General features: G+C 38.3%; 1 protein-coding gene across 3 annotated transcripts in view; it reads left to right on the forward strand.

The window, feature by feature from the left end:
• Positions 1–27,148, forward strand: part of LOC126952951 (cytochrome b5 reductase 4) — a 104,359-nt gene that overhangs the window by 23,926 nt on the left and 53,285 nt on the right. For all 3 annotated transcript variants that reach the window (XM_050788149.1, XM_050788151.1, XM_050788150.1), the window contains exon 3: positions 11,107–11,207. In XM_050788149.1, the coding sequence (XP_050644106.1) occupies positions 11,107–11,207 (101 nt within the window). The remainder of the gene's footprint in view (positions 1–11,106; positions 11,208–27,148) is intronic.

Here is a 27,148-nt window from a genome sequence, read left to right on the forward strand (position 1 = left end):
AGGCTGAGGCAGGATAATCACTTGAGCCTGGGAGGCGGAAGTTGCAGTGAGCCGAGATCGCGCCACTGCACTCCAGGCTGGGCGACAGAGTGACACTCCATCTCAAAAAACAAACAAAAGAATATATGGATATAATGAATAAAAAATAGAAACTCTCAGAAGAATGGAAACTAAAAAATAGAAATCTAGAATTGAAAAATATATGAAGGAACAGATTTGTTGAATGATCTTAATAGCAGATTGGAGGTAACATAGAAAAGACTTAATGAACTTGCGGACAGATGAATGGAACAGAGAGGAAAATTATCAGAAATAAAATGAACAGGGACTAAGGTGCCTATCAGACAAAATAAAAATGTTTAATAAATGTGTCATTGGAATTCTAGAAGGAGAGGAATTAAAGAATGGGGCAGAAAAATATTTGAAGAAATAGTGGCCATATATTTTACAAATTTAGTGAGAGAGATAAATTGTAAATTCAGAGGCTTAGCAAATCTAAACATAATCAATACAAAGAAAATAACATCTAGGCACATCCTATTTAAAAGTGCTAAAAGCTAACAAATTAGGAGAAAATCTTGAAAACTGCCAGTGAAAACACAGTAGGAAATAGTAAAAACGACTGCTGAAGAAAAAGTAACAGCATCAACCGTGAATTCTATACCCGTACGGAGACAGAATTCTTTAAGGATAAAGATGAAGTAAAGACTTTTTCAGATAAACCAAAACTGGAAATTTATTACCTGCAGACCTACTATATAAGAGATGCTAAAAGAAGTTCATCAGGTTGAAAGGTAGTGATAACAGATAGAAGTTCAGATATTTAGGAGGTGGTAAATATGTGAGTAAGAGAAAATACTATTTTTTGTCCTCTTCATTTTATAAAAATACATATATAAAAATACATGACTGTGAATGTTGTAACATTGTATTGTGGAGTTAAAGGGTAGGAGTTAGAGAGCAGTAAATGGTTCTTACATTACATGGGAAGGCATACAATATTAACTCTTAAGTAAGCAGGTAGAAGTTGAGGATATATACTACAGTTCCTAGAACAATCACTTAAAAAGGAATTTAAAGAGGAAGGCCAAAAAGCCAATCGATTAAATGAAATTCTAAAAAAAGATTGGTTAACCCAAAAGAAGGCAGGGAAAGAGAAACCGAGACATATGACAGAAAACTTGGGGCTGGGAGGGAGATTGGTAAAATATCCCACATTAATAATTAAGTGTAAATGAATCAAGCACTCCAATTAAAACTATTATAAATGATAGTTTATAATTATATATAATGTAATTATAATGATTATTGATAATTATCTTAATTATAGATAAGATAGAGGTTATCTCTTTGTGTGCACCCATGTGTAGATGTATTATGAAGACCTGATTACATGATGTCTATAAGAGATATACTTTAAAAACACAAATAGGCTAAAAGTAAATGTTTGGGAAAAAGTATGCTATCCAGCTAGTAAGTTTTTTTATTGGTTGGACTATATTAATATTTGATAAAAAGGATTATGAGGCAAAGAAACTTACCAGAGATAAAGACATTTTAAAATGATAAAAAGGGTCATTTAATTAGGAAAACTTTATGCCTGTGATAGCAAAGATTGAAAAGGAATGAAGCTAACATTGATAGAATTGAGGGGTAGAATTAAAATCCTCAACCACAGTTGCGTATTTTAACACCTTTCCTCAGCAGTTGACAGGAAGTAATTGACAGGAAGTAATTACTGTAAGATGCAATTTCTTTACTGAACACAAGATGGCAAAGTAGTCACAGTAGTTGTAACAATCGACCTGTGTATTTGAATACAGTGAAATATGCCATAATTTTATCATGTGAACACATCTTTTCCCCTCATTTATTTTATAGACAGGAAATGAACAGTGGTGAATAATTGCAAGAATGCTACAGTATACTGGCATAATATTTGGTACATACATGATAGGCATTAAATGAATTTTTGTTGAATGAATATAATGGGCTTTTGGAGTTAAATATTTGTTTGAATTTCAAAACCCAAAATTATCTTTTAATCTTATTACAGAAATACTACTTTTACTTACAGCAGTGGTTCTCAAACTTTTTGGTCTCAAAATGTCTTTACTCTTAAAAATTGTTGAAGACTCCAAAGGACTATTGTTTATGGCATATCTATTGATGTTTATCTTTCAAAAATTAAGAAATGTAAAGAATTTTTAAAAATAATTTTACGAATAGTGAGCCCACTATGTTATAAATAGTACCTATGTTTATGAAAAACAGAAAAGCAACATTGTTTTACATTTTGGCAAATATCTTTAATGTGTGGCTTTATAGATGGCGACTATATTCTCATGGCATGTTCGATATTCTATCTTATTTGTCTTGTAGTATCTTGAAAATGCTACACTTGTGAAAGAATGAGAATAGAAAAAGACAAATAATATCTTAGTATTACTATGAAGAATTTTTGACCTTGAGCCACCAAAAAGGTCTTAAACTCCCTCAGGAGTCCCTAGATCATATTTTGAGACTCTCTGACTTACAGAAGTAAACAAAGAAGAAATGAAAAAGTATTAATTAGTGGATGTGTGGCCTGAACCATGGTGATACAGTTCACTCCTTATTGGTGAGCTGTTATGGTTCACATGTATGGTTACCTAACCTGAAAATTTGTGGGAACTTCATCTAGAAGATAGATTAGTAGTTATAAAATGTTGCTTTAGTCTTACATTGTGCTGCCTTTAACCAAACCCTATCATGTAGAGCTGGGTGTGAGATTAAGTTGGAGCATGCTGTAATCCAGTTCTGAATTCGGTCTTCTGAGCTATTTGTGATGTGGTGATTCAGGTTCTATAGATGGCTTTTCTTCTCTGTGGACAGTTGGAATAGTGACTAAAAAAGAGCTGTCTGAATTTGGAAGCTCTGTTTGTTGCTGGTAAGAATGGGAAACAGTCTGGCAGTGCCTGAAAAGGTTAAATATAGAATACTGTGTGACCCACCAAATTTACTTTTAGTTAAATATACTCAAGAGAAACGAAAATATAAGTCCACACAAAAGCTTGTACATGAACATTAATAGCAACATTCTTCATGATAGCCAAAAGCTGTGCCTTAGTTCATTTTCTGCTGCTTATAACAGAATACCCGAAACTGGGTAATTTATAAAGACAAGGAATTTATTTCTTACAGTTACAGAGGCTGAGAAGTCCAGGGTCAACAGGCCACATCTTGTGATAGCCTTCTTGCTGGTGAGGACTCCGTGCAGAATCCTGATGCAGTATAGGGCATCCTATGGTAACGGGGCTCAGCATGCAAGCTTAGGTCTCTCTTCCTCTTTCATAAAGCCACCAGTCCTACTTCCATGAACCCACTAATCCATTAATTCATGAATCTGCCCTCATGACCCAATCACTTAAAGGCCCTGCCATTCAGTACTGCCACATTGGGGATTAAATTTCCACGTAAACTTTAGAGGGGACAAATATTTAAACAATAGCAAAGTGGAACCAGCCCAAATGCTCATCCACTGATAAATAGATAAATAAAATGTGGTATATCCATGGAAGAAATACTATCCATCCAGAAAAAGAAAAAATACTGATACATGCAACATTATGGTTGAACCTTGAAGGCACTATGCTAATTGAAAGAAGTTAGTCACAAAGGCCACATATTGTATGATCCCATTTATATGAAATTTCCAGAATATGCAAATCTATAGAGACAGAAGGTAGACTAGTGGTTACCTAGGGTTAGGGAGGATGAGAGTAATGCCACCTGAGGAATGTTTCTGTGTACTGTTAAATTGTAATATCTGCTATGTGATTAGTGTTCCCTTTATAAGGACTCATAATTCTTCACAATATCAAGAGTTACTCCCTTTTAAAGAACTAAGGAGCTAACGAGTCTTCTTTGTCTGTTTTATTTCTAATAATTTTTAAAATTAGATAGTGAGACCACTGTTACTAGTGTCTCTGTTGGCCTTGGCTGTTAGGAAGTTCAGGACTATATTAAATGCTCACAGTAACACTGTTAGTGAGGTTAGACAATTGGTATCCTTTCTTTTCTAATACACATTTTGTTGTGGGTTTTTAAAGTTTTTACACACACACTTTCACATTTAAGTATTTTATTGTAGGATGCCCACAGTCTTTATCAGAGGCAATTGGAGTTAAATTAAGAACAAATAAATATAAGATGCACAAATGAAAAACGATAGGCAGTGTTTTTCAAGAGAGAAGGAATTTTTTCTGTATAAAAAGGCAGTATTCGTTTCTACGTATAAAAATGATAGCCTTGAACTGAGCTTTTAAAAAAAGTGGTGAGCTACTAGGCACTGGATCTGTTCAAGCAGATGCTGGATGATGCTCTGTCTGTAAAATACTATAGAGATAAAGCCTGTACTGGATGAGGCTAAAAATTGTCTTAAAGTTCTCCTAGTCTTTAAGACTATCATTCTGTGATTTTGAAGTATACATTTCTGACAATACAAAGTACTAAATGGTAATTTTAAAATGGGTAATTTTTATTCAGATAACTTGTTTGAGAGCTCAGAATTCCAGATACAACACAAAAGAGGTAATTTAGTATGAAAAAAATATTAAGAACAGGTACTACGAATACATTGCCTAGGGAAACTCAGTGTAATTTTTGTTCTGAATATGTGTTTTAAATTGTGCTGCGTCTCTGCTATGATGAATTAGCTATACAGCGTACCCCTAATATTGCTAGGGGGTTTAAAAATGATTTGTTTAAACATTGGAGTATACCTTCCTAATACAACCGTTGTATTTTACTTTTAATAAGTGGCTCTTCTGAACAGTTCTCAGTCAGTCCTTTTTTCTGTCTGTTCCTGATTAGAGTTTAAAAAACAAAACACACACAAAAAATGTTTCAGCATAAAGAAGGGGATGGGTGGGTGGGTGAATGGATGAATGGATGGATGGATGGATGGATGGATGGATGGATGGATGGATGGATAGATAGGTAGTCTCCCGAAATCCCCCCTTTGCCACTGAAGATCACCCATGTCAGTGATCTAAAAATACCAGTTGGATTGTGACCAGGAGTCCTTAGTTACAGTCCAGTTTTGCACCATGGGGGATTGGTGTTTCATGAATCTGTTTAAGCCTATTTTTGCTCTTAATGTTATTATTAGGATAGGTTTTGCAGAACTCACTAATAACCTAGTATCAATTTGAGATTATATCTGTTGGCCCATAATTATTATTAATTTATATTTAATGAGTAATTGGATGCTCAGATCTGCCAGACCAGAGCAATTAGAGATGTGGGAATAAGTTAAAGTTGTGTCATTGGGAAATTTTAGATGGTTTCAAAATTAGTTTCTAAAAACCAGGTGGAACTCATAGAAGGCTAGAACCTTGCATATGAGAGATTTGATTTCTAAAAGCCATGTATGGTACAAATAGAGTACAGGCATACCTTCTTTTGTTGTGCTTCACTTTATTGTACCTTGCAGGTAATGGATTTTTTTACAAATTGAAGATTTGTGGCAACTCTGTGTCTAACAAGTTTTTGGCACCGTTTTCCCAAGAGCCTGTGCTCACTTCATGTCTCTGTGTCACACTTTGATAGTTCTTGCAAACTTTTTCATTTGTATCTCTTACGATAATCTGTGATCAGTGATCTTGATGTTACTATTGTAATAGTTTTGGAGTGCCACAAACTGAGCCCATATGAGATGGTAAACTGAACGGACAAATGTGTATGTTCTCATTACTTCCCCGACTGACAATTCCTGTCTCTCCCTCTCCTTGGGCCACTCCATTCCCTGAGACCCAACAATATTGAAATTAGGACAATTAATATCCCTGCATTGGCCTCTGAGTGTTCAAGTGAAGGAAGTGTTGTATATCTCTCACTTCAAATAAAAAACGAGGAATGATTAAGTTTAGTGAGAAAGGCATGTTGAAAGCTGAAAAAGGCTGAAAGCTACACCACTAGTGCCACATAGTTAGCTGAGCTGCGAATGCAAAGGAAAAGTTATTGAAGGAAATTAAAAGTGCTATCCCAGTAAGCATATGAATGATACAAGAAAGCAAAACAGCCTTGTTGGTGATATGGAGAAAGCTTTAGTGGTGTGGATAGGTTAAACCAGCCACAACTCTCTTAAGCCAAAACCTGATTTAGGGCAGAATACTAACTGTCTTCAATTCTAGGAAGGCTGAGAGAGGTGAGGAAGCTGTGGAAGAAAAGTTAGAAGCTAGCAAAGGTTGGTTCATGAGGTTTAAGGAAATAAGCCACCTTCATAACATAAAAGTGCAATGTGAAGCATCGAGTGCTGATGTGGAAGCTGCTGCAAGTTATCTAGAAGATCTAGCTAAGATCAGTGATATAGGTGAATACACGAAACAACACATTTTCCATGTAGATTAGTCTTCTGTTGGCTGAAGATGCCACGTAGGAATTTCACAGCTGGAGAGGGATACCTGGCTTCAAAGCTTCAAAGGACAGTCTTGACTCTCTGTTAAGGCCTAGTGCAGCTGGTGACTTGAAATCAGTGTCCATTTACCATTCCAAGAATCCTAGGGCCCTAAAGAATTATGCTAAGTCTACCCTGCCTGTGCTCTATAAATGGGACAACAAAGCTTGGATGACAGTACATCAGTGTTTATAGCATGGTTTACTGAATATTTTAAGCTCAGAGTTGAGACCTACTGCTCATTAAAAAAGATTCTTTTCAAATTATTACTCATTGACAATGCAACTGGTCACCCAAGAGGTCTGATAGCAGTGTACATCATGCCTTCTCTATTAAGTTGTTCTTGCATTGCTGTAAATAAATACCTGAGACTAGGTATATATAAAGAAAAAAAGTGTAATTGGCTCATGGTTCTGCAAGCTGTACAGGAAACAGTGCTGGCATCGGCTTCTTGGGGAAGTCTTAGAGAGCTTTAACTCATGACAGAAGGCAGAGCAGGAGCAGGCACATCACATAGCAAAAGCAGAAGCAAGAAAAAGAAAGAGGAGGGGTGGAGGTGCCACACACTTTTAAATGACCAGATTTGTGAGAACTATCATGAAGACAGCACCAAGCCGTGAGATATCTGCCCCCATGATTCAGACACCTTCCACCAGGCCCCACCTTCAGCACTGAGGATTACAATTCAACATGAGATTTGGGCTGGGACAGATATACAAACTGTATCACCTTCTAACATGGCATCCATCCTGCAGCCCATCAATCAAGGAGTCATCTTGATTTTCAAGTTTTGTTATTTAAGAAACACATTTTATAAGGCTATGACTGCCATAGATAGTGATTCCTCTGATGGATCTGGGAAAAGTAGATTGAAAATCTTCTGGAAAAGATTCACCATTCTGGGCCATTAAGAACATTTGTGATTTATGAGGGGAGGTCAAAGTATCAACATTAATAGGAGTTTGGCGGACGGTGATTCCAACCCCATGGGTAACTTTGAAGGGTTCCTCCTTCAGTGGAGGAAGTCACTGTAGATGTGACAGCAGCTAGAGAACTAGAATTAGAAGTGGAGCGCAAAGATGTGACTGAAATTGCTGTGTGATAAAACTTGAATGGTTGAAGAGTAGCTTCTTAGGGATGAGCAAAGATCGTGGTTCTTGAAATGGAATCTACTCCTGTTGGAAGATACTGTGAACATTGTTGAAATGACAACAGAGGATTTAGAATATTACATGCACTTAGTTGGTAAAACAACAGCAGGGTTTGAGAGGATTGACGTCAGTTTTGGAAGCAGTTCTACTGTGAGTAAAATGCAATCAGACAACATTGCATGCTACAGATAAATCTCTCATGAAAGGTCGAGTCAGTTGAATGGCCAGCTTTACTGCTGACTTATTTTAAGAAATTGCCACCACCGCCTCAGCCTTAAGTACCCAACATGTTGATCAGTCAGCAGCCATCAACATCAAGGCAAGACCCTTCACCAGCAAACTGTTTAATTCACTTAAGGCTCAGACGATATTAGCATTTTTATCAAAGTATATTTAATAAAGGTATGTACATTTGTGTCTTAGACATAATGTTATTACACACTTAATAGACAACAATACAGCATAAACATCTGTTATTTATTTTAGAGACAGGGCCTCACTGTTTTTCTGGCTGGAGTGCAGTGGCATGATCATGGCTAACTGCAGCCTCACACTTCTGTGTTCAAGCTATCCGCCCACCTCAGCCTCACGAGTAGCAGGGGTACTAGAGGCACACTCCATCTACCATGCCTGGCTAATTTTTTTTTTTTTTTTTTTTTTTTTGTAGAGACAGGATCTCACTAGGTTGCCCAGACTGGTCTTGAACTCCTAGCATCAAGCAATCCTCCTGCCTTGACCTCCCAAACTACTGGGATTACAAGCATAAGCCACCATGCCTGGCCTAAACATAACTTTCATATGTGCTGGGAAACCAAAACATGAGTGTAGCTTGCTTGCTTTGCTTTACTGCAGTGGTCTGGAACCAAACCTGCAATATCTCTGAGGTACACCTATATAATAAAGCATGAAGAAAAAGCATAAAGTTTGTTTTTTTGTGTGTTTGTATTTCTCTGCCACATCCAGGGGTCTAAGTTTTTAGTTGTTCGGAAATACTTCTGAAAAGGAAAAATGGGAGATAAGAAGGAAGGAGAGAAAGAGCAAAGAAGAGGCTCTGAATCAAAAGAAGTGCACCTGTTCTGTTTTGGGACTAGGTTTAAGTTTCATAATTAGCAAATTACTAACACAGCTGAGTGCTTTTTGATCTAATGCATCTTGGACTGAGACACTATTTAACAGTGTTAATTCCTTGTACTAAGGGATAGACATTCCTAGCTTTTTTCATCTGGAAAGGATGGGATGCTCCTCACATCCACAGAGTGATCCTAGCCCCTATCAGAAAGAAAGACAAGACTGTGACAGTGTAAGGGTCAATGTAAAGGGCTAGCAGGTTAGCAGAGAACATGTATGGAATGTTTTAGGCTTTATGTGCTCATCATGGATAGCTGTTTAAGCTGCCGGAAAAGCTGGTTGCTGAAACTCATGAAATTCCGTCACAAATGATCATGGGTTGTAGATTTCTTGTTCTTGAGAAACTGTAGCAACTCCAGTCAGGAATTGATTGTAGAGAAAGCTTGGAACTCTTGTTTGGGAGGCATCCTCTGTCTTAAAAAGTCTATTGGGAATAATTCAGATCCTAATCATTACCACTCACATTTTTGGTCTCTGGATTTTGGAGCATTAAACAATGGGAAAATATTCTTCTAAATCTTGTGGGACTCTAGGCATATGGGGAAGGAAAAAAGAGGGAGCTTAACTAGTTTTGTTCAGACTTACTTGGAATGCTGCTGAATCAACCCAAATGTCCATCAGTGACAGACTGGATTAAGAAAATGTGGCACATATACACCAGGGAATACTATGCAGCCGTAAAAAAGGATGAGTTTGTGTCCTTTGTAGGGACATGGATGCAGCTGGAAACCATCATTCTTAGCGAACTATCACAAGAACAGAAAACCAAACACCGCATGTTCTCACTCATAGGTGGGAACTGAACAATGAGATCACTTGGACTCGGGAAGGGGAACATCACACACCGGGGCCTATCATGGGGAGGGGCGAGGGGGGAGGGATTGCACTGGGAGTTATACCTGATGTAAATGACGAGTTGATGGGTGCTGACGAGTTGATGGGTGCAGCACAGCAACATGGCACAAGTATACATATGTAACAAACCTGCACGTTATGCACATGTACCCTAGAACTTAAAGTATATTAATAAAAAATAAAAAATAAATAAATAAACAAAAAAATAAACCAAAAAAAAAGAAATTCTGTGGATTTATTTCCTTTTGTGCTTACCTTTAAGAGATTTTACAGAGAAATCTGGACTGGTTGGTTATTTTCTAAAATATCGCTGGTCAAAAAACTGCAGTACTTTTCTTGGGTCTGAAATCCAACCCCTTCTTTTCTTTCAAGATTGTTGTATAGGATGAACATTTTAAGTTATCTGAGGTTACTTAAATTCATGAAAGTCATCATATAAAGAGGAAATAGTCCTGGATATTTTTTTAAAAACCAGTTGTTCTTACTGCACTTTTGTGATGTCTTTAGGGCTAGATTTGTCTAGTATCTATCTAGTTTTGAAGAATGAAAAAGCAACTTCCTTGGGAGAGCTATGCATTGAGATATTTTGTATTTGTTGTTCCCTATTCCTCTTTCTTAAAACATAAAAATAAATAACAGTTGAATAGATGAAATAAATACTTGGAGAAGACAAAAAGATTAAAATCTGAATAATAATCTTTGAGAAGAGTTGGGCTTCCTTTTCACAGAGCTTGCCTAAGTGGTCACCATTGCTTAACCTTTGCTGAGATGATCAGAAACATGGATTAGAGCTTGATTCTTTTTTCATCAGATTCTTCTACCAGGGCAATAGTGGAAATGTTATGACTATATAGTAGTTACTTTTTTTTCTCTCTCTCTCTGTATGTGTGTGTGTGTACTTTCAAAGATTGTATACACAGTATTTCATTTCTTTGTGTTGGGAGGCAATTTTGCATTTCTGCACGTCTTGTGAGCAGAGGCACTGTCTTTTTGGACAATCTTTTAAAGGATAGTTGCATTGTGAACAACCTTGAATGTTACTGTCTCCCTCTAGAACAAAGCACAGATTTGCATACTCTTCTGTATAGTAAATATCTCCCTCAGGAACAAGGGCAGGCATGCTTATAAAAGATTCAAGTTTCCTGAGCTCAAGAGTTCCTCTCCTGTAATGCAGCACATTGAGTGTGCAGGTGTTACCTGGCCCTCTTCACATAGCACTCTTGGGAATTTGGGTTCAGTGAACTGACACAAATGCTTATATTCTGACTACTGCTATTGATGTGGGTGCTAAACTCTTCTTTGTCTCTGACCTAGGAGTCTCTTGTTATCTGCTAGGACCCATGGAAGTGGCAGGTTAAGTTGTTTGCTTGCAAATATGATGAAATCTCAGATCCTTTACAGTTAGTTCTTGATACTTTGAAATAACAGTGATTAATTAAATGGAATGTATTTGGAAAGATTCATTGAAACTTTTAAGTTTTACAATTTTTGAGAAGTTCATTTAGGATATTTTTTCTGCTTGCTTTGATACAGGTTTCGTTTATAATGTCAGCCCTTATATGGAATATCATCCTGGTGGAGAAGATGAACTAATGAGAGCAGCAGGATCAGATGGTACTGAACTTTTTGATCAGGTAAGGTGTGCTGAAAGTAACCAAAGTATTCCAGTGGAAGAGTACTCTTAGATTTATCAGTGTGACATTTGTAGAAAGAAAGAAAATAGTTGCATAAAATCCAGATGTATTGGCTTGAATTTTGAAGTGTGGGAAGATGCTCACAAGTAGCAGCTGTTCATTTAATTTGCCCTTTGAGTTGTTAAAATTTTGGAGATATTTCAAATCTGTGTCTAGGGGTCTTAAGTGTTTGTTGCCTCCTTTGTTGGTAAGTGTTTATTCAGTCTTGATTAGTTTTGATAATGATTGGCTTATGGGAGGTAGTGACAATTGGAAGAAGGAACATTGGGATTTGCTGCTAACTTGCTGAATCACTTTAAACAAGTAACTTGGCTTCTTTTCTCTTAGTCCTTTGTCACCTAGAAATTGCTGTATATTCAGCCTACTGCTCTATAGTGCATTTGCATGTCATGTAGAAAGTTAGCTGAGGATGATTAATGAATAGAAACTTATTTTTCCTAGCATGATGGCAGAGATTCTAAATAGGTTATCTCAAAAGATATTTAAATTAGTCACTTTCCCCCTTATATTTACTAAAAACTAGCATTAGCTCTTAAACTATTTAAAAGTTATACAGAATGTTGATTACTATCAGTTTGCTGAACTGTTATTCTGAGACAATAGTCTTTAGAAAGATGGAAATTTGCCTGTCTCATATATGCTTTATTTTATATTTTAATGATGATTAACCATGTTGTAATGTTGGATTTTTATCATTCAAGATAAGATGAATCAGGTTGGGTTATATTATAGCTGTTTTTTTGATAAAATATAATTTAATTTCTGTTCTTCCTATTTTCTCGTCCATTTTAGGATTTGGTTTTTGACCATGTTGCCATAAATAGAATTTGTTTTATATAGTTGACCTTTGAACAATACAGGGATTAGGGGTGCCAACACCCTCACTCTCCCACGCGGTAGAAAATTCATGTATAAGTTTTGACTTCCCAAAAACTTAACTACTAACAGCCTACTGTTGACCAGAAGCTCTACTTACAACATAAACAGTCAATTAACATATATATGTATTTTATGTGCATTATATACTATATTCTTACAATAAAGTGAGCTAGAGAAAAGAAGATGCTATTAAGAAAATCATAAGGAAGAGAAAATACATTTACTATTCTTTAAGTGGAAGTGGATCATCATAAAGGTCTTCATCCTCATCTTCATCTTGAGTAGGCTGAGGAGGAGGAGGAGAAATAGGGAGGGTTGGTCTTTCTGTTGAAGTGTCAAAGGTAGAAGAAAACCCATATATAGATGGACTCGGTTGCAGTTCAAACCTGTGTTGTTCAAGGGCCCATTGTGTTTGAGAGCACTTAGGTGCATTTGCTTAAATGGCAGGATCTCATTTGCTGTTAACGTTCTTCCTGGGTTGGAGAAGAGTCATGTTTACGCATTGGTAATAACAGCATTCTCTTTGGAAGGTTTTTATTGCTGTTTTAAAGCAAGTTCCCATTGTCATTTGGTATTTGCTTTCTGTCTGTCTGCCTGCCTGCTGTCTATCTGTGTATCTATGAGACAGAGTCTCACTCTGTCCCCCAGGCTGGAGTGCAGTGGCATGATCTCGGATCACTGCAACCTGCGCCTCCCAGGTTCAAGCAGTTCTCCTGTCTCAGCCTCCCGAGTAGCTGAGATTACAGGAGTGTGCCACCACGCCTGACTAATTTTTGTTTTTTTAGTAGAGATGGGGTTTCACCATGTTGACCAGGCTGGTCTTGAACTCTTGGCCTCAAGTACTCTGCCTGCCTCAGCTGCCCAAAGTGCTGGGATTATAGGTGTGAGCCACCGTGCCTGGCCTGGTTTTTGTTATCTAGCAATGCAAGCCAAATAGAAAGGTTTAGGAACATTTGCCTAAAAACTTATCTGCTATACTTTTCCCTTGAATCTGCCTTGTAACCTCCTAATGTTGAATGTACTGTGCCACAAGAAGAATTTCCAATAAAGTCTAGTGTTATTTCTGTTCCTGAGTGTTATGAGGTTATGTAGACCTTATTTAAGGAAAGCTTGTTTTGGAGAATTCACAGGAAGTACTATATTGTTAAGTTTTCTAGTATTTAAAACAATATTTACTAGATTGCTAGATTCAAAACAATTAGATTGCATTCTTCTTGGCTTTGATAAGACCAGTGATGTTTAATTATTTATGACTTGCTCACCACAGAAGTAAAGTAGCAATTGTAGTGACACTTGCATTTTTCAATATGAGAATTTACTTGTGTCAGTATTTTAGCTGCACAAATAGTAAGTAATTTCCTTATTGTCCTATTTCTGTTTTTATCCCACTGCTGACCTCTTATCTTGCATTTCCAAATACCTGATAGGCAATTTGATGCCCTGTACTTCAACTCCTTATGCCCTCAAGTAATATCAAGTCATTTTCCTTCTTCTTTTTCCTTCTGTTTCCTGTTTCTTGTAATAGGGACTTGAAGCCCCTGAGAAATCTTTTTCATCTCTCCTTGTGCCCCAGTATCCGATCACTGGCCAAATCCTATGATATGTCTTTAAACATTACACCTTTTTCTCCCTTCCCACTGCCTTAGTTCACCCTCTGTAGCCATATTATTTTAATAGTGTGTTGATATCTTTACCTTCAGTACCAATTTAGGTAACATGACAGTTAGATTAGATTTCTTAAAGACAATTGTCTTAGCACCTTGCTCTGCAACTGTCAGTGGCTCACCACTGACAGGGAAGTAAATTTACACTCGTTAGCCTGGCATTTGAGGTCCTAAAAGAATATATCAGGGTAAATATTCCCAACATGCATCTTGTTTTGCACCCTTCCCTACCTTTGATAATCTATCATTCTATTCTCTACGTCAATGACATCAAATTTTGTAGCTCCTATGAGTGAGAACATGCAGTATTTGTCTTTCTGTGTCTGTGTATTTCACTTAATGTAATGATCTCCAGTTCCTTTCATGTTTCTGCTAGTGACATAATTTCATTATTTTTTATGGCCAAATAGTATTCCATTGTATGCATATAGTATAACATATTTTCTTTATTTATACATTCCTTGTTTGTGGACACTTAGGTGGATTCCATATCTTTGCTATTGTGAATGGTGCTGCAATAAATATGCAAATGCAAGTATCTCTGATGTAATTATTTATTTTACTTTGATAGATACCCAGTAGTGGGATTGCTGGATTACATGGTAGTTCTATTAATATTTTAGTTTTTTGAGGAATCTCCATGCTGTTTTCCATAATGGTTGTACTAATTTACATTCCCAACAAGAGTATGTGAGTTCCCTTTTCTTTACATCCTTAGCAGCATCTATTATTTCTTGTGTGTTTTCTTTTGTTTTTTTAGTAATAGCCATTCTAACTGGGATAGGATGATATCTAATTATGGTTTTGATTTGCACATCCCTGATAATCAGTGATATTGAGCATTTTTTCATATACTTATCAGCTACTTGTCATCTTTTGAGAATTGTCTATTCATGTTCTTGGCCCACTTTTTAATGGGATTAGTTATTTATTTATTTATTTATTTATTTTTATTATACTTTAAGTTCTAGGGTACATGTGCATAATGTGCAGGTTTGTTACATATGTATACTTATGCCATGTTGGTGTGCTGCACCCATCAACTCGTCATTTACATCAGGCGTAGCTCCCAATGCAATCCTTCCCCCCTCCCCCCTCCCCGTGATAGGCCCCAGTGTGTGATGTTCCCCTTCCCGAGTCCAAGTGATCTCATTGTTCAGTTCCCACCTATGAGTGAGAATATGCAGTGTTTGGTTTTCTGTTCTTGCGATAGTTTGCTGAGAATGATGGTTTCCAGCTGCATCCATGTCCCTACAAAGGACACAAACTCATCCTTTTTTATGGCTGCATAGTATTCCATGTTGTATATATGCCACATTTTCTTAACCCAGTCTGTCACTGATGGACATTTGGGTTGATTCCAAGTCTTTGCTATCATGAATAATGCCGCAGCAAACATACGTGTGCATGTGTCTTTATAGCAGCATGATTTATAATCCTTTGGGTATATACCCAGTAATGGGATGGCTGGGTTATATGGTACTTCTAGTTCTAGATCCTTGAGGAATCGCCATACTGTTTTCCATAATGGTTGAACTAGTTTACAATCCCACCAACAGTGTAAAAGTGTTCCTATTTCTCCACATCCTCTCCTGCACCTGTTGTTTCCTGACTTTTTAATGATTGCCATTCTAACTGGTGTGAGATGGTATCTCATTGTGGTTATATGGTACTTCTAGTTCTAGATCCTTGAGGAATCGCCATACTGTTTTCTATAATGGTTGAACTAGTTTACAATCCCACCAACAGTGTAAAAGTGTTCCTATTTCTCCACATCCTCACCTGCACCTGTTGTTTCCTGACTTTTTAATGATTGCCATTCTAACTGGTGTGAGATGGTATCTTACTGTGGTTTTGATTTGCATTTCTCTGATGGCCAGTGATGATGAGCATTTTTTCATGTGTCTGTTGGCTGTATGAATGTCCTCTTTTGAGAAATGTCTATTCATATCCTTTGCCCACTTTTTGATGGGGTTGTTTGTTTTTTTCTTGTAAATTTGTTTGAGTTCTTTGTAGGTTCTGGATATTAGCCCTTTGTCAGATGAGTAGATTGCAAACATTTTCTCCCATTCTGTAGGTTGCCTGTTCACTCTGATGGTAGTTTCTTTTGCTGTGCAGAAACTCTTTAGTTTAATTAGATTCCATTTGTCAATTTTGGCTTTTGTTGCCGTTGCTTTTGGTGTTTCAGACATCAAGTCCTTGCCCATGCCTATGTCCTGAATGGTATTACCTAGATTTTCTTCTACGGTTTTTATGGTATTAAGTCTAACATTTAAGTCTCTAATTCATCTTGAATTAATTTTCATATGAGGAGTAAGGAAAGGATCCAGTTTCAGCTTTCTACTTATGGCTAGCCAATTATCCCAGCACTATTTATTAAATAGGGAATCCTTTCCCCATTTCTTGTTTTTCTCAGGTTTGTCAAAGATCAGATGGCTGTAGATGTGTGGTATTATTTCTGAGGACTCTGTTCTGTTCCATTGGTCTATATCTCTGTTTTGGTACCAGTACCATGCTGTTTTGGTTACTGTAGCCTTGTAGTATATTTTGAAGTCAGGTAGCGTGATGCCTCCAGCTTTGTTCTTTTGACTTAGGATTGTCTTGGAGATGCGGGCTCTTTTTTGGTTCCATATGAACTTTAAAGCAGTTTTTTCCAATTCTGTGAAGAAAGTCATTGGTAGCTTGATGGGGATGGCATTGAATCTATAAATTACCTTGGGCAATATGGCCATTTTCACGATATGGATTCTTCCTATCCATGAGCATGGTATGTTCTTCCATTTGTTTGTGTCCTCTTTTATTTCACTGAGCAGTGGTTTGTAGTTCTCCTTGAAGAGGTCCTTTACATCCCTTGTAAGTTGGATTCCTAGGTATTTTATTCTCTTTGAAGCAATTGTGAATGGAAGTTCATTCATGATTTGGCTCTCTGTTTGTCTGTTACTGGTGTATATGAATGCTTGTGATTTTTGCACATTAATTTTGTATCCTGAGACTTTGCTGAAGTTTCTTATCAGCTTAAGGAGATTTTGGGCTGAGACAATGGGGTTTTCTAAATGTACAATCATGTCATCTGCAAAGAGGGACAATTTGACTTCTTCTTTTCCTAACTGAATACCCTTGATTTCTTTCTCTTGCCTGATTGCCCTAGCCAGAACTTCCAACACTATGTTGAATAGGAGTGGTGAGAGAGGGCATCCCTGTCTTGTGCCAGTTTTCAAAGGGAATTTTTCCAGTTTTTGCCCATTCAGTATGATATTGGCTGTGGGTTTGTCATAAATAGCTCTTATGATTTTGAGGTACATTCCATCAATACAGAATTTATTGAGAGTTTTTAGCATGAAGGGCTGTTGAATTTTGTCAAAGGCCTTTTCTGCATCTATTGAGATAATCATGTGGTTTTTGTCTTTGGTTCTGTTTATATGCTGAATTACGTTTATTGATTTGCATATGTTAAACCAGCCTGCATCCCAGGTATGAAGCCCACTTGATCATGGTGGATAATCTTTTTGATGTGCTGCAGGATCCGGTTTGCCAGTATTTTATTGAGGATTTTTGCATCGATGTTCATCAGGGATATTGGTCTAAAATTCTCTTTTTTTGTTGTGTCTCTGCCAGGCTTTGGTATCAGGATGATGTTGGCCTCATAAAATGAGTTAGGGTGGATTCCCTCTTTTTCTATTGATTGGAATAGTTTCAGAAGGAATGGTACCAGCTCCTCCTTGTACCTCTGGTAGAATTCAGCTGTGAATCCATCTGGTCCTGGACTTTTTTTGGTTGGTAGGCTATTAATTATTGCCTCATTTTCAGAGCCTGCTGTTGGTCTATTCAGGGATTCAGCTTCTTACTGGTTTAGTCTTGGGAGAGTGTAAGTGTCCAGGAAATTATCCATTTCTTCTAGATTTTCTAGTTTATTTGCGTAGAGGTGTTTATAGTATTCTCTGATGGTAGTTTGTATTTCTGTGGGGTCGGTGGTGATATCCCCTTTATCATTTTTTATTGCATCCATTTGATTCTTCTCTCTTTTCTTCTTTATTAGTCTTGCTAGCAGTCTATCAATTTTGTTGATCTTTTCATAAAACCAACTCCTGTATTCATTGATTTTTTGGAGGGTTTTTTGTGTCTCTATCTCCTTCAGTTCTGCTCTGATCTTAGTTATTTCTTGCCTTCTGCTAGCTTTTGAATGTGTTTGCTCTTGCTTCTCTAGTTCTTTTAATTGTGATGTTAGAGTGTCAATTTTAGATCTTTCCAGCTTTCTCTTGTGGGCATTTAGTGCTATAAATTTCCCTCTACACATTGTTTTAAATGTGTCCCAGAGATTCTGGTATGTTGTATCTTTGTTCTCATTGGTTTCAAAGAACATCTTTATTTCTGCCTTCATTTCGTTATGTACCCAGTAGTCATTCAGGAGCAGGTTATTCAGTTTCCATGTAGTTGAACGGTTTTGACTGAATTTCTTAGTCCTGAGTTCTACTTTGATTGCACTGTGGTCTGAGAGACTGTTTGTTATAATTTCTGGTTTTGTACATTTGCTGAGGAGTGCTTTACTTCCGATTATGTGGTCAATTTTGGAATAAGTGTGATGTGGTGCTGAAAAGAATGTAAATTGTGTTGATTTAGGGTGACGAGTTCTGTAGATGTCTATTAGGTCTGCTTGCTGCAGAGATGAGTTCAATTCCTGGATATCCTTGTTAACTTTCTGTCTTGTTGATCTGTCTAATGTTGACAGTGGGGTGTTGAAGTCTCCCATTATTTTTGTATGGGAGTCCAAGTCTCTTTGTAAGTCTCTAAGGACTTGCTTTATGAATCTGGGTGCTCCTGTATTAGGTGCATATATATTTAGGATAGTTAGCTCTTCCTGTTGAATTGATCCCTTTACCATCATGTAATGGCCTTCTTTGTCTCTTTTGATCTTTGATGGTTTAAAGTCTGTTTTATCAGAGACTAGTATTGCAACCCCTGCTTTTTTTTTGTTCTCCATTTGCTTTGTAGATCTTCCTCCATCCCTTTATTTTGAGCCAATGTATGTCTCTGCATGTGAGATGGGTCTCCTGAATACAGAAGACTGATGGGTCTTGACTCTTTATCCAGTTTGCCAGTCTGTGTCTTTTAATCGGAGCATTTAGTTCATTTACATTTAAGGTTAATATTGTTATGTGTTAACTTGATCCTGCCATTATGATATTAACTGGTTATTTTGCTCGTTAGTTGATGCAGTTTCTTCCTAGCCTCGATGGTCTTTACATTTTGGCATGCAATGGCTGGTACCGGTTGTTCCTTTCCATGTTTAGTGCTTCCTTCAGGGTCTCTTGTAAGGCAGGCCTGGTGGTGACAAAATCTCTAAGCATTTGCTTGTCTGTAAAGGATTTTATTTCCCCTTCACTTATGAAACTTAGTTTGGCTGGATATGAAATTCTGGGTTTAAAATTCTTTTCTTTAAGAATGTTGAATATTGGCCCCCACTCTCTTCTGGCTTGGAGAGTTTCTGCCGAGAGATCTGCTGTTAGTCTGATGGGCTTCCCTTGTGGGTAACCCGACCTTTCTCTCTGGCTGCCCTTAAGATTTTTTCCTTCATTTCAACTTTGGTGAATCTGGCAATTATGTGTCTTGGAGTTGCTCTTCTTGAGGAGTATCTTTGTGGCGTTCTCTGTATTTCCTGAATTTGAATGTTGGCCTGCCCTACTAGGTTGGGGAAGTTCTCCTGGATGATATCCTGAAGAGTGTTTCCCAACTTGGTTCCATTTTCCCCCTCACTTTCAGGCACCCCAATCAGACGTAGATTTGGTCTTTTTACATAATCCCATACTTCTTGCAGGCTTTGTTCATTTCTTTTTCTCCTTTTTTGTTTAGATTTCTCTTCTCGCTTCATTTCATTCATTTGATCCTCAATCGCTGATACTCTTTCTTCCAGTTGATCGAGTCGGTTACTGAAGCTTGTGCATTTGTCACTTATTTCTCGTGTCATGGTTTTCATCTCTGTCCGTTCGTTTATGGCCTTCTCTGCATTAATTATTCTGGTTATCAATTCTTCCACTCTTTTTTCAAGCTTTTTAGTTTCTTTGTGCTGGGTACGTAATTCCTCCTTTAGCTCTGAGAATTTTAATGGACCGAAGCCTTCTTCTCTCATCTCGTCAAAGTCATTCTCCGTCCAGCTTTGATCCGTTGCTGGCGATGAGCTGCGTTCCTTTGGAGGGGGAGATGCGCTCTTATTTTTTGAATTTCCAGCTTTTCTGTCCTGCCTTTTCCCCATCTTTGTGGTTTTATCTGCCTCTGGTCTTTGATGATGGTGATGTACTGATGGGGTTTTGGTGTGGGTGTCCTTCCTGTTTGTTAGTTTTCCTTCTAACAGTCAGGACTCTCAGCTGTAGGTCTGTCGGGGATTGCTTAAGGTCCACTCCAGACCCTGTTTGCCTGGGTGTCAGCAGCAGAGGCTGCAGAAGATAGAATACTGCTGAACAGCGAGTGTACCTGTCTGATTCTTGCTTTGGAAGCTTCCTCTCAGGGGTGTACTCCACTGTGTGAGGTGTGGGGTGTCAGTCTGCTCCTAGTAGAGGATGTCTCCCAGTTAGGCTACTCAGGCGTCAGGGACTCACTTGAGCAGGCAGTCTGTCCGTTCTCAGATCTCAACCTCCGTGTTGGGAGATCCACTGCTCTCTTCAAAGCTGTCAGACAGAGTTGCTTGCGTCTGCAGAGGTTTCTGCTGCTTTTTGTTGTTGTTGTTGTTGTTGTTTTTTTAGCTGTGCCCTGTCCCCGGAGGTGGAGTCTACAGAGACTGGCAGGTCTCCTTGAACTGCTGTGAGCTCCACCCAGTTCGATCTTCCCAGGGCTTTGTTTACCTACTTAAGCCTCAGCAATGGCGGGCGCCCCTCCCCCAGCCTCGCTGCTGCCTTGCGGTTAGATCGCAGACTGCTGTGCTAACAATGAGGAAGGCTCCGTGGGCGTGGGACCCTCCCGGCCAGGTGTGGGATATAATCTCCTGGTGTGCCTGTTTGCTTAAAGCGCAGTATTGGGGTGGGAGTTACCCAATTTTCCAGGTGTTGTGTGTCTCCGTTCCCCTGGCTAGGAAAAGGGATTCCCTTCCCCCTTGCGCTTCCCAGGTGAGGCGATGCCTTGCCCTGCTTCAGCTCTGGCTGGTCGGGCTGCAACAGCTGACCAGCACCGATTGTCCCGCACTCCCCAGTGAGATGAACCCAGTACCTCAGTTGATAATGCAGAAATCACCTGTCTTCTGTGTCGCTCGCACTGGGAGCTGGAGACTGGAGCTGTTCCTATTCTGCCATCTTGCTCCGCCCCTGGGATTACTTTTTTTTATGGTTGAGTTCCTTATATATTCTGGATATCAGTCCTTATTAGATAAATAGATTGCAGATATTTTCTCCCATTCAACATGTTGTCTCTTCACTCTCTTGATTGTTTCCTTTGCTGTGTAGAAACTTTTAAATTTAATATAGTTATATTTGTCTATTTTTGTGTTAGTTGTCTGTGCTTTTGAGGTCTTAACCATAAAATCTTTGCTCAGACCAATGTCATGAAGTGTTTTTTCAGTGTTTTCTTCTAGTGATTTTATAGTTTCAGGTCTTATATTTAAGTCTTTAATCCGTTTCGAGTTGATTTTTTAATATGGTGAGAGATTGGAGTTCATCTTCATTCTTCTGCATATGGATATCCAATTTTCCCAGCACCATTTATTGAAGAGGGTGTCCTTTCCTCAGTGTATATTCTCTACATCATTGTTGAAAATCAGTTGGCTATAAATATGTGGATTTATTTCTGGGTTCTCTGTTCCGTTCTGTTGGTTTATGTGTCTACTTTCATACCAATACTATGCTGTTTTGGTTACCATAGCCTTGGAATATATTTTGAAATCAGGTAATATGATGTCTCTATCTTTATTCTCTTTGCTCAGGATTGCTTTGGCTATTCTAGTGGGTTTTTGGTTCCATATGAATTTTAGGATTGTTTTTTCTATTTCTGTGAAAAATGACAGTGGTATTTTGATAACGATTGTATTGATTCTTTATATTGCTTTGGGCTGTATGTTCCTTCTGATTGTTACTGAGTCTTCTGATCCATGAGCATAGTGTATCTTTCCATTTGTTTGTGTCCTCTTTACTTTCTTTCACCAGTGTTCTGTAGTTTTACTTGTAGAGATCTTTCATCTCTTTGGTTAAATTTCTCTATAGCTTTCTTTCTTTCTTTTTTTGTAGCTATGGCTAATGGGATTGTCTTCTTGATTTCTTTTTCAGCTATTTTATTATTGGCATATAGAAACACTGCTGAGTTTTGTATGTTGATTTTGTGTCTTACAACTTTACTGAATTTGTTTATCAGCTCTATTTGGTGGAGTCTTTTGGTTTTTCTAAATACAAAATAATATTTGTTAAAAGGGACAGTTTGACTTTCTCTTTTTCAATTTGGATGCTTTTTATTTCTTTCTCTTGCATTGCTCTGGCTAGAACTTCCAGTGCTGTGTTAAATAGGGGTAGTGAAAGTGGGCATCCTGTCTTGTTCCAGTTCTTAGTGAAAAGGCTTTTCACTTTTCCCAGTGCAATATGTTGTTAGCTGTGGGTTTGTCATATATGGCCTTTTTATTATTTTGAGGTATATTCCTTCTATGTCTAGTTCGTTGAGAGTTTTTATCATGTAGGAATGTTGAACTTTATCAAATTTTTTTTGTGTTATTGAGATGATCATACAGTTTTTGTTTTTCATTCTTTTGATGTGATGTATCACATTTACTAGTTTGTGTATGTTAAATCATCCCTGCCTCCTTGGGATAAATTCCACTTCATCATGTTGTATTATATTTTTGATGTGCTGTTGAATTCATTTGGCTAGTGTTTTCTTGACATTTTTCCATTTATGTTTATCAGTGATACTGTAGTTTTTGTGGGTTTTTTTTTTTTTTTTTTTTTTTTTTTTTTTTGTTGTTTTTGTACACTTACTTGGTTTTGGTATCAGAGTAATGCTGGCCTTGTAGAATAAATTAGGGTGAATTCCCTTCTATTCAATTTTTTGGAATAATTTGAGGAGGGTTGGGATTTACTCTTCTTTCTACATTGGGTAAAATTTTACAGTGAATCCATCTAGTCCTTTGTTGTTGTTGTTTTTGGGAGATTTTTTATTACTAATTCAATCTTGCTACTGGTTATTGATCTGTTCATGTTTTCTATTTCTTCCTGATTCAATCTTGATAGGTTGTATGTTTCCAGGAGTTTATCCATTTTCTCTAGGTTTTCCAGTTTGTTAATGTATAGTTGCTCATAATAGTCTCTGATGATCCTTTGTATTTCTTTGGTATCAGTTGTGTTGTCTCCTTTTCATTTCTGATTTTGTTTACTTAGGTCTTCTCTTTTTTTGGTTATTCTAGCTAGTGGCTTACCAATTTTGTTTTATCTTTTCAAAAATCAACTTTTTGTCTTATTGATCCTTTGTATCTTTTTAAAAAAATCTATTTCATATAGTTCTGCTCTGACAGTTACTATTTCTTTTCTTCTGCTAATTTTGCCTTTGGTTTCTTCTTGCTTTTCTAGTTCCTTGAGGTACATTGTTAGATTGTTTATTTGAAATCTGTCAGCTTTTTTGGAGTAGGCATTTATTGCTACTTCCCCTTAGATACTGCTTTTGCTGTATTTCCCCAGGTTTTGGTATGCTGCATTTCCATTTTCATTTGTTTCAAGAAATTTTTTTTATTTCCATCTTAATTCCTTCTTTGACTGAATGGTGATTCAGGAGCATGTTGTTTAATTTCCATGTATTTGTATGGTTTTGAAAGTTCCTGTTAGTATTTATTTATTTTACTGGGGTCTGAAAATATACTCAAGAGGATTTCAGTGCTTAAAAATATGTTGAGATTTGTTTTGTAGCCTAACATATATCTGTCATGGACAATGTTACATGTGCTGATGGAAAAAAAAAATGTGTATTCTGCAATCGCTGGATAAATGTTTTATAAATGTCTGCTAGGTCCATTGGTCTGAAGTCCAGTTTAAATCCAATGTTTGTTGATTTTTCTCTCTAGATCCATCTAATGCTGAGAATGGGATTTTGTCTAATGCTGAGAATGGGATTTTGTCTAATGCTGAGAATGGGATTTTGGACTCCCCCACTATTATTGTGTTGGAGTTTATCTCTCTCTTTAGATCAAATAATAATTTGCTTTTGAATGTGTTTTGTATATCATTTGTTTTGTTTTGTTTTGAGACAGAATCTCACCTTGTTGCCCAGGCTGGAGTGCGGTGGTGCAGTCTCATCTCGCTGCAACCTCTGTCTCCCGGGTTCAAGCGATTCTCCTGCCTCAGCCACCCAAGTAGGTGGGACTACAGGCACATGCCTCCACGCCTGACTAATTTTTTGTATTTTTAGTAGAGAAGGGGTTTCACCATGTTGGCCAGGCTCTTCTCGAACTCTTGACCTCAGGTGATCCTCCGCCTCGGCCTCCCAAAGTGCTGAGCCACCGCACCTGGCCCTTTTTCAGTTTTTTTTAATTTCATATGGGAGAAATTTTTCCTGTAAATATATCTGTGATGTTTGGCTTTGATCTTGGTGTGTGCAGTAGTGTAGTCTCTATATGATTTCTTCAGGTGTAAACAGCATCAATGATGACTGTGACTTCCTTAGTGTCTTAGGGTACAATTATTGGTGGAGGCGATGATGAAGTTTTGCTGGTTACTAGGACACCCCAGGTAGGTTAGTCTTTGGGCCCCAGTGGTGGGAGCAGTGGGCTAAGCGTGTCTGTCCTTGGGCCCCAGGATGGCATATGCTGGCACCAGGGTTACTGCATCAAGGCAAGCTGATTCTTGGGCCTCTTTGTGGCCTAGTTGGATCCCAGTAGTGGCAACAGTGGGTGAGTTCTTGGGCCCCTGGGCAGGTGGTGTGGCATGGGTGATGACAGTGGCAGTGGCAGGATGACCTCTGGGTCCCAGGTGGTACACGCCTATGTTGGTGGAGGCTGTTATGGGCTGTGCAGGCCAGTCTCTAACCCTTGAGATGGCATGTGCAAGGAGGTACTAGCTGTGACGGTAGCAGCCAGGTTGGTATGTCCAACCTCAGGCCCCTGGGAGGAGTGTTCAGGTGCCAGTGTGTTGGACTGGGCTGGGCAACCTCCTGGCCCTCAAACTGTGCTGTGACATAGGCAGAGACGGGTGAGGCCAGCCATGGTAGGCATGGTAGGCAGGAGCAATTCCCAGGCTACCAGTGGAATGCTCAGGTGGAGGGAGACAGCAGTTGTGGTGATACCCTGCCCCTGGGCAGAGTGGTGATGCCTTTAGTGGTAGGCAGCCTAGGCCAGTGGATGGGGAGTGAATGTATCACCTGTTCTTCAGCCCTGGTGACTTGCTCTTGCCTCAGCCCATGCTTTATATTCCTCTGGATATATATCCAGTAATGGGATTGCTGGGTCAAATGGTAATTCTGTTTTTAGCTCTGCCTGCAGTAGCTGACAGTTCCTTGAACCCAAACTCCTGGGGCAGCAGCCATGCTTCTTTTGCACTTCAGTCTGGGTGCTGCTGGGTTCTAGTACGGTGTGCAGTTTGTTGGGGCTAGGGCTCTGAAATGACCGTTTACTGTAGCTGCTTAGGTCTCAGGGAGCTTGTGAGACCCAGTGCAAGCTTCCTCCCTGGAGCAGTGCCATCACACAATTTCCTAGCAGCTCTCTCTTTTGGTGTCAGGGCCTGCAAGGGTCAAAGGGTTCTTCTGTGGCTAAGATTGCAGGAGTCCATGGTGGGAATGTGGACTGCTAAAGTTCTCCAACCTGAGTCTCTTTCAGCTCCCAGCTGATCCCAGCCCTGTAGGCTGCCTCACTTCCTTTTCATTTCTTGCTTTACGTAACTCCTGTCACTTTACTGTTGAATTTCAGTGTTCTCTCTTGGATGATGTATTCAGAATATGATTACCAATTCATTATCTTGGTTCTTAGTGGAGGCAAGTACGAAATACCTGTAGTCAACTGTCTTCTTTCTATACTTTACGTACTTTTTGCTTATTTACTCTGGCATATGCCATAAAGATTCCAATATCAGTATTTTTTGGCTGATTATTTTAATGATTATATAGTATTGTATTGAATAGCTTTATATATTGATTTTCCTTTGCCGGTCTTTTACAACTGGGCATTTAGATTGTTTCCAATATTTTGCTAATTTAAGTAGTGCTGTGATGAGTATCCTGGTACCTACATCTTTATATACATGCAAATATTTTCTCAGGTAAATTCCTAAATATCTGAGTGAATTCTGCTCCCACCACTGGGGCCCAAAGACTAACCTACCTGGGGTCCTAGTAACCAGCAAAACTTCATCTCAGCCTCCACCAATAATTGTACCCTCAGACACTAAGGAAGTCACAGTCATCCTTGGTGCTGTTTACACCTGAAGAAATCATATAGAGACTACACTACTGCACACACCCAGGATCAAAGCCAAAGTGTCCTACCCCACCAACAAAATAGCTGCAGATTTTTAAGTCCTTTTTTTTTAGACAGGGTCTTGCTCTTTTGCCCAGGCTGGAATGGGGTGGCATGATCAGCTTACTGCAACCTCTAACTCCTGGGCTCAAGCAATCCTCTCACCTCAGCATCCGAAAATGCTGGGATTACAGGAGTGAGCCACCCCACCTTAAAATTATTCCTGGCCTATTTTAAGACTTTTAAGGCATATTGAGAAGGTGCCTTGCAGAAAGGTTGTTTAAATATAATTTCCGCCGGTGGCATCTGACAACAAATACTATCAGTTGTTTTCCTGGAAGCAGTAGAATCACTTTGTTTATTTTCAAGAAAATACCTATTAAATATCTGAGTCTGAATAATCAGTTTGTTTACTAGTAGTTCTTATAAATGGCCCTTCTTTTTTTTTTTTTTTTAACTTTTATTTTCCGTTCAGGGGTACGTGTGCAGGTTTGTTATATACGTAAACTCGTGTCATGGGGATTTATTGTACAGATTATTTCATCATCCAGGTACTAAGCCTGGTACCTGATAGTTATTTTTTCTGCTTCTCTCCCTCCTCCCAATCTCCATTCTTAAGTAGTGTCTGTTGTTCATTTCTTTGTGTTCAGGAGTTCTCATCATTCAGCTCCCACTTATAAGTGAGAACATGTAGTATTTGGTTTTCTATTTCCCTGTTAGTTTACTAAGGGTAATGGCCTCCAGCTCCATCCACGTTCCTGCCAAAGATATAATCTTGTTCTTTTTTATAGTTGCATAGTATTACTTGGTGTATATTTACCACGTTTTCTTTATTCAGTCCATCATTTATGGGCATTTAGGTTGATTCCATGTCTTTGCTATTGTGAATAGTGCTGTAGTGAACAGTCGTGTGCTTGTGTCTTTATGGTAGAATGCTT

The sequence above is a fragment of the Macaca thibetana genome, chromosome 4 (genome assembly GCF_024542745.1).
Source record: "Macaca thibetana thibetana isolate TM-01 chromosome 4, ASM2454274v1, whole genome shotgun sequence".
NCBI lineage: Eukaryota > Metazoa > Chordata > Mammalia > Primates > Cercopithecidae > Macaca > Macaca thibetana.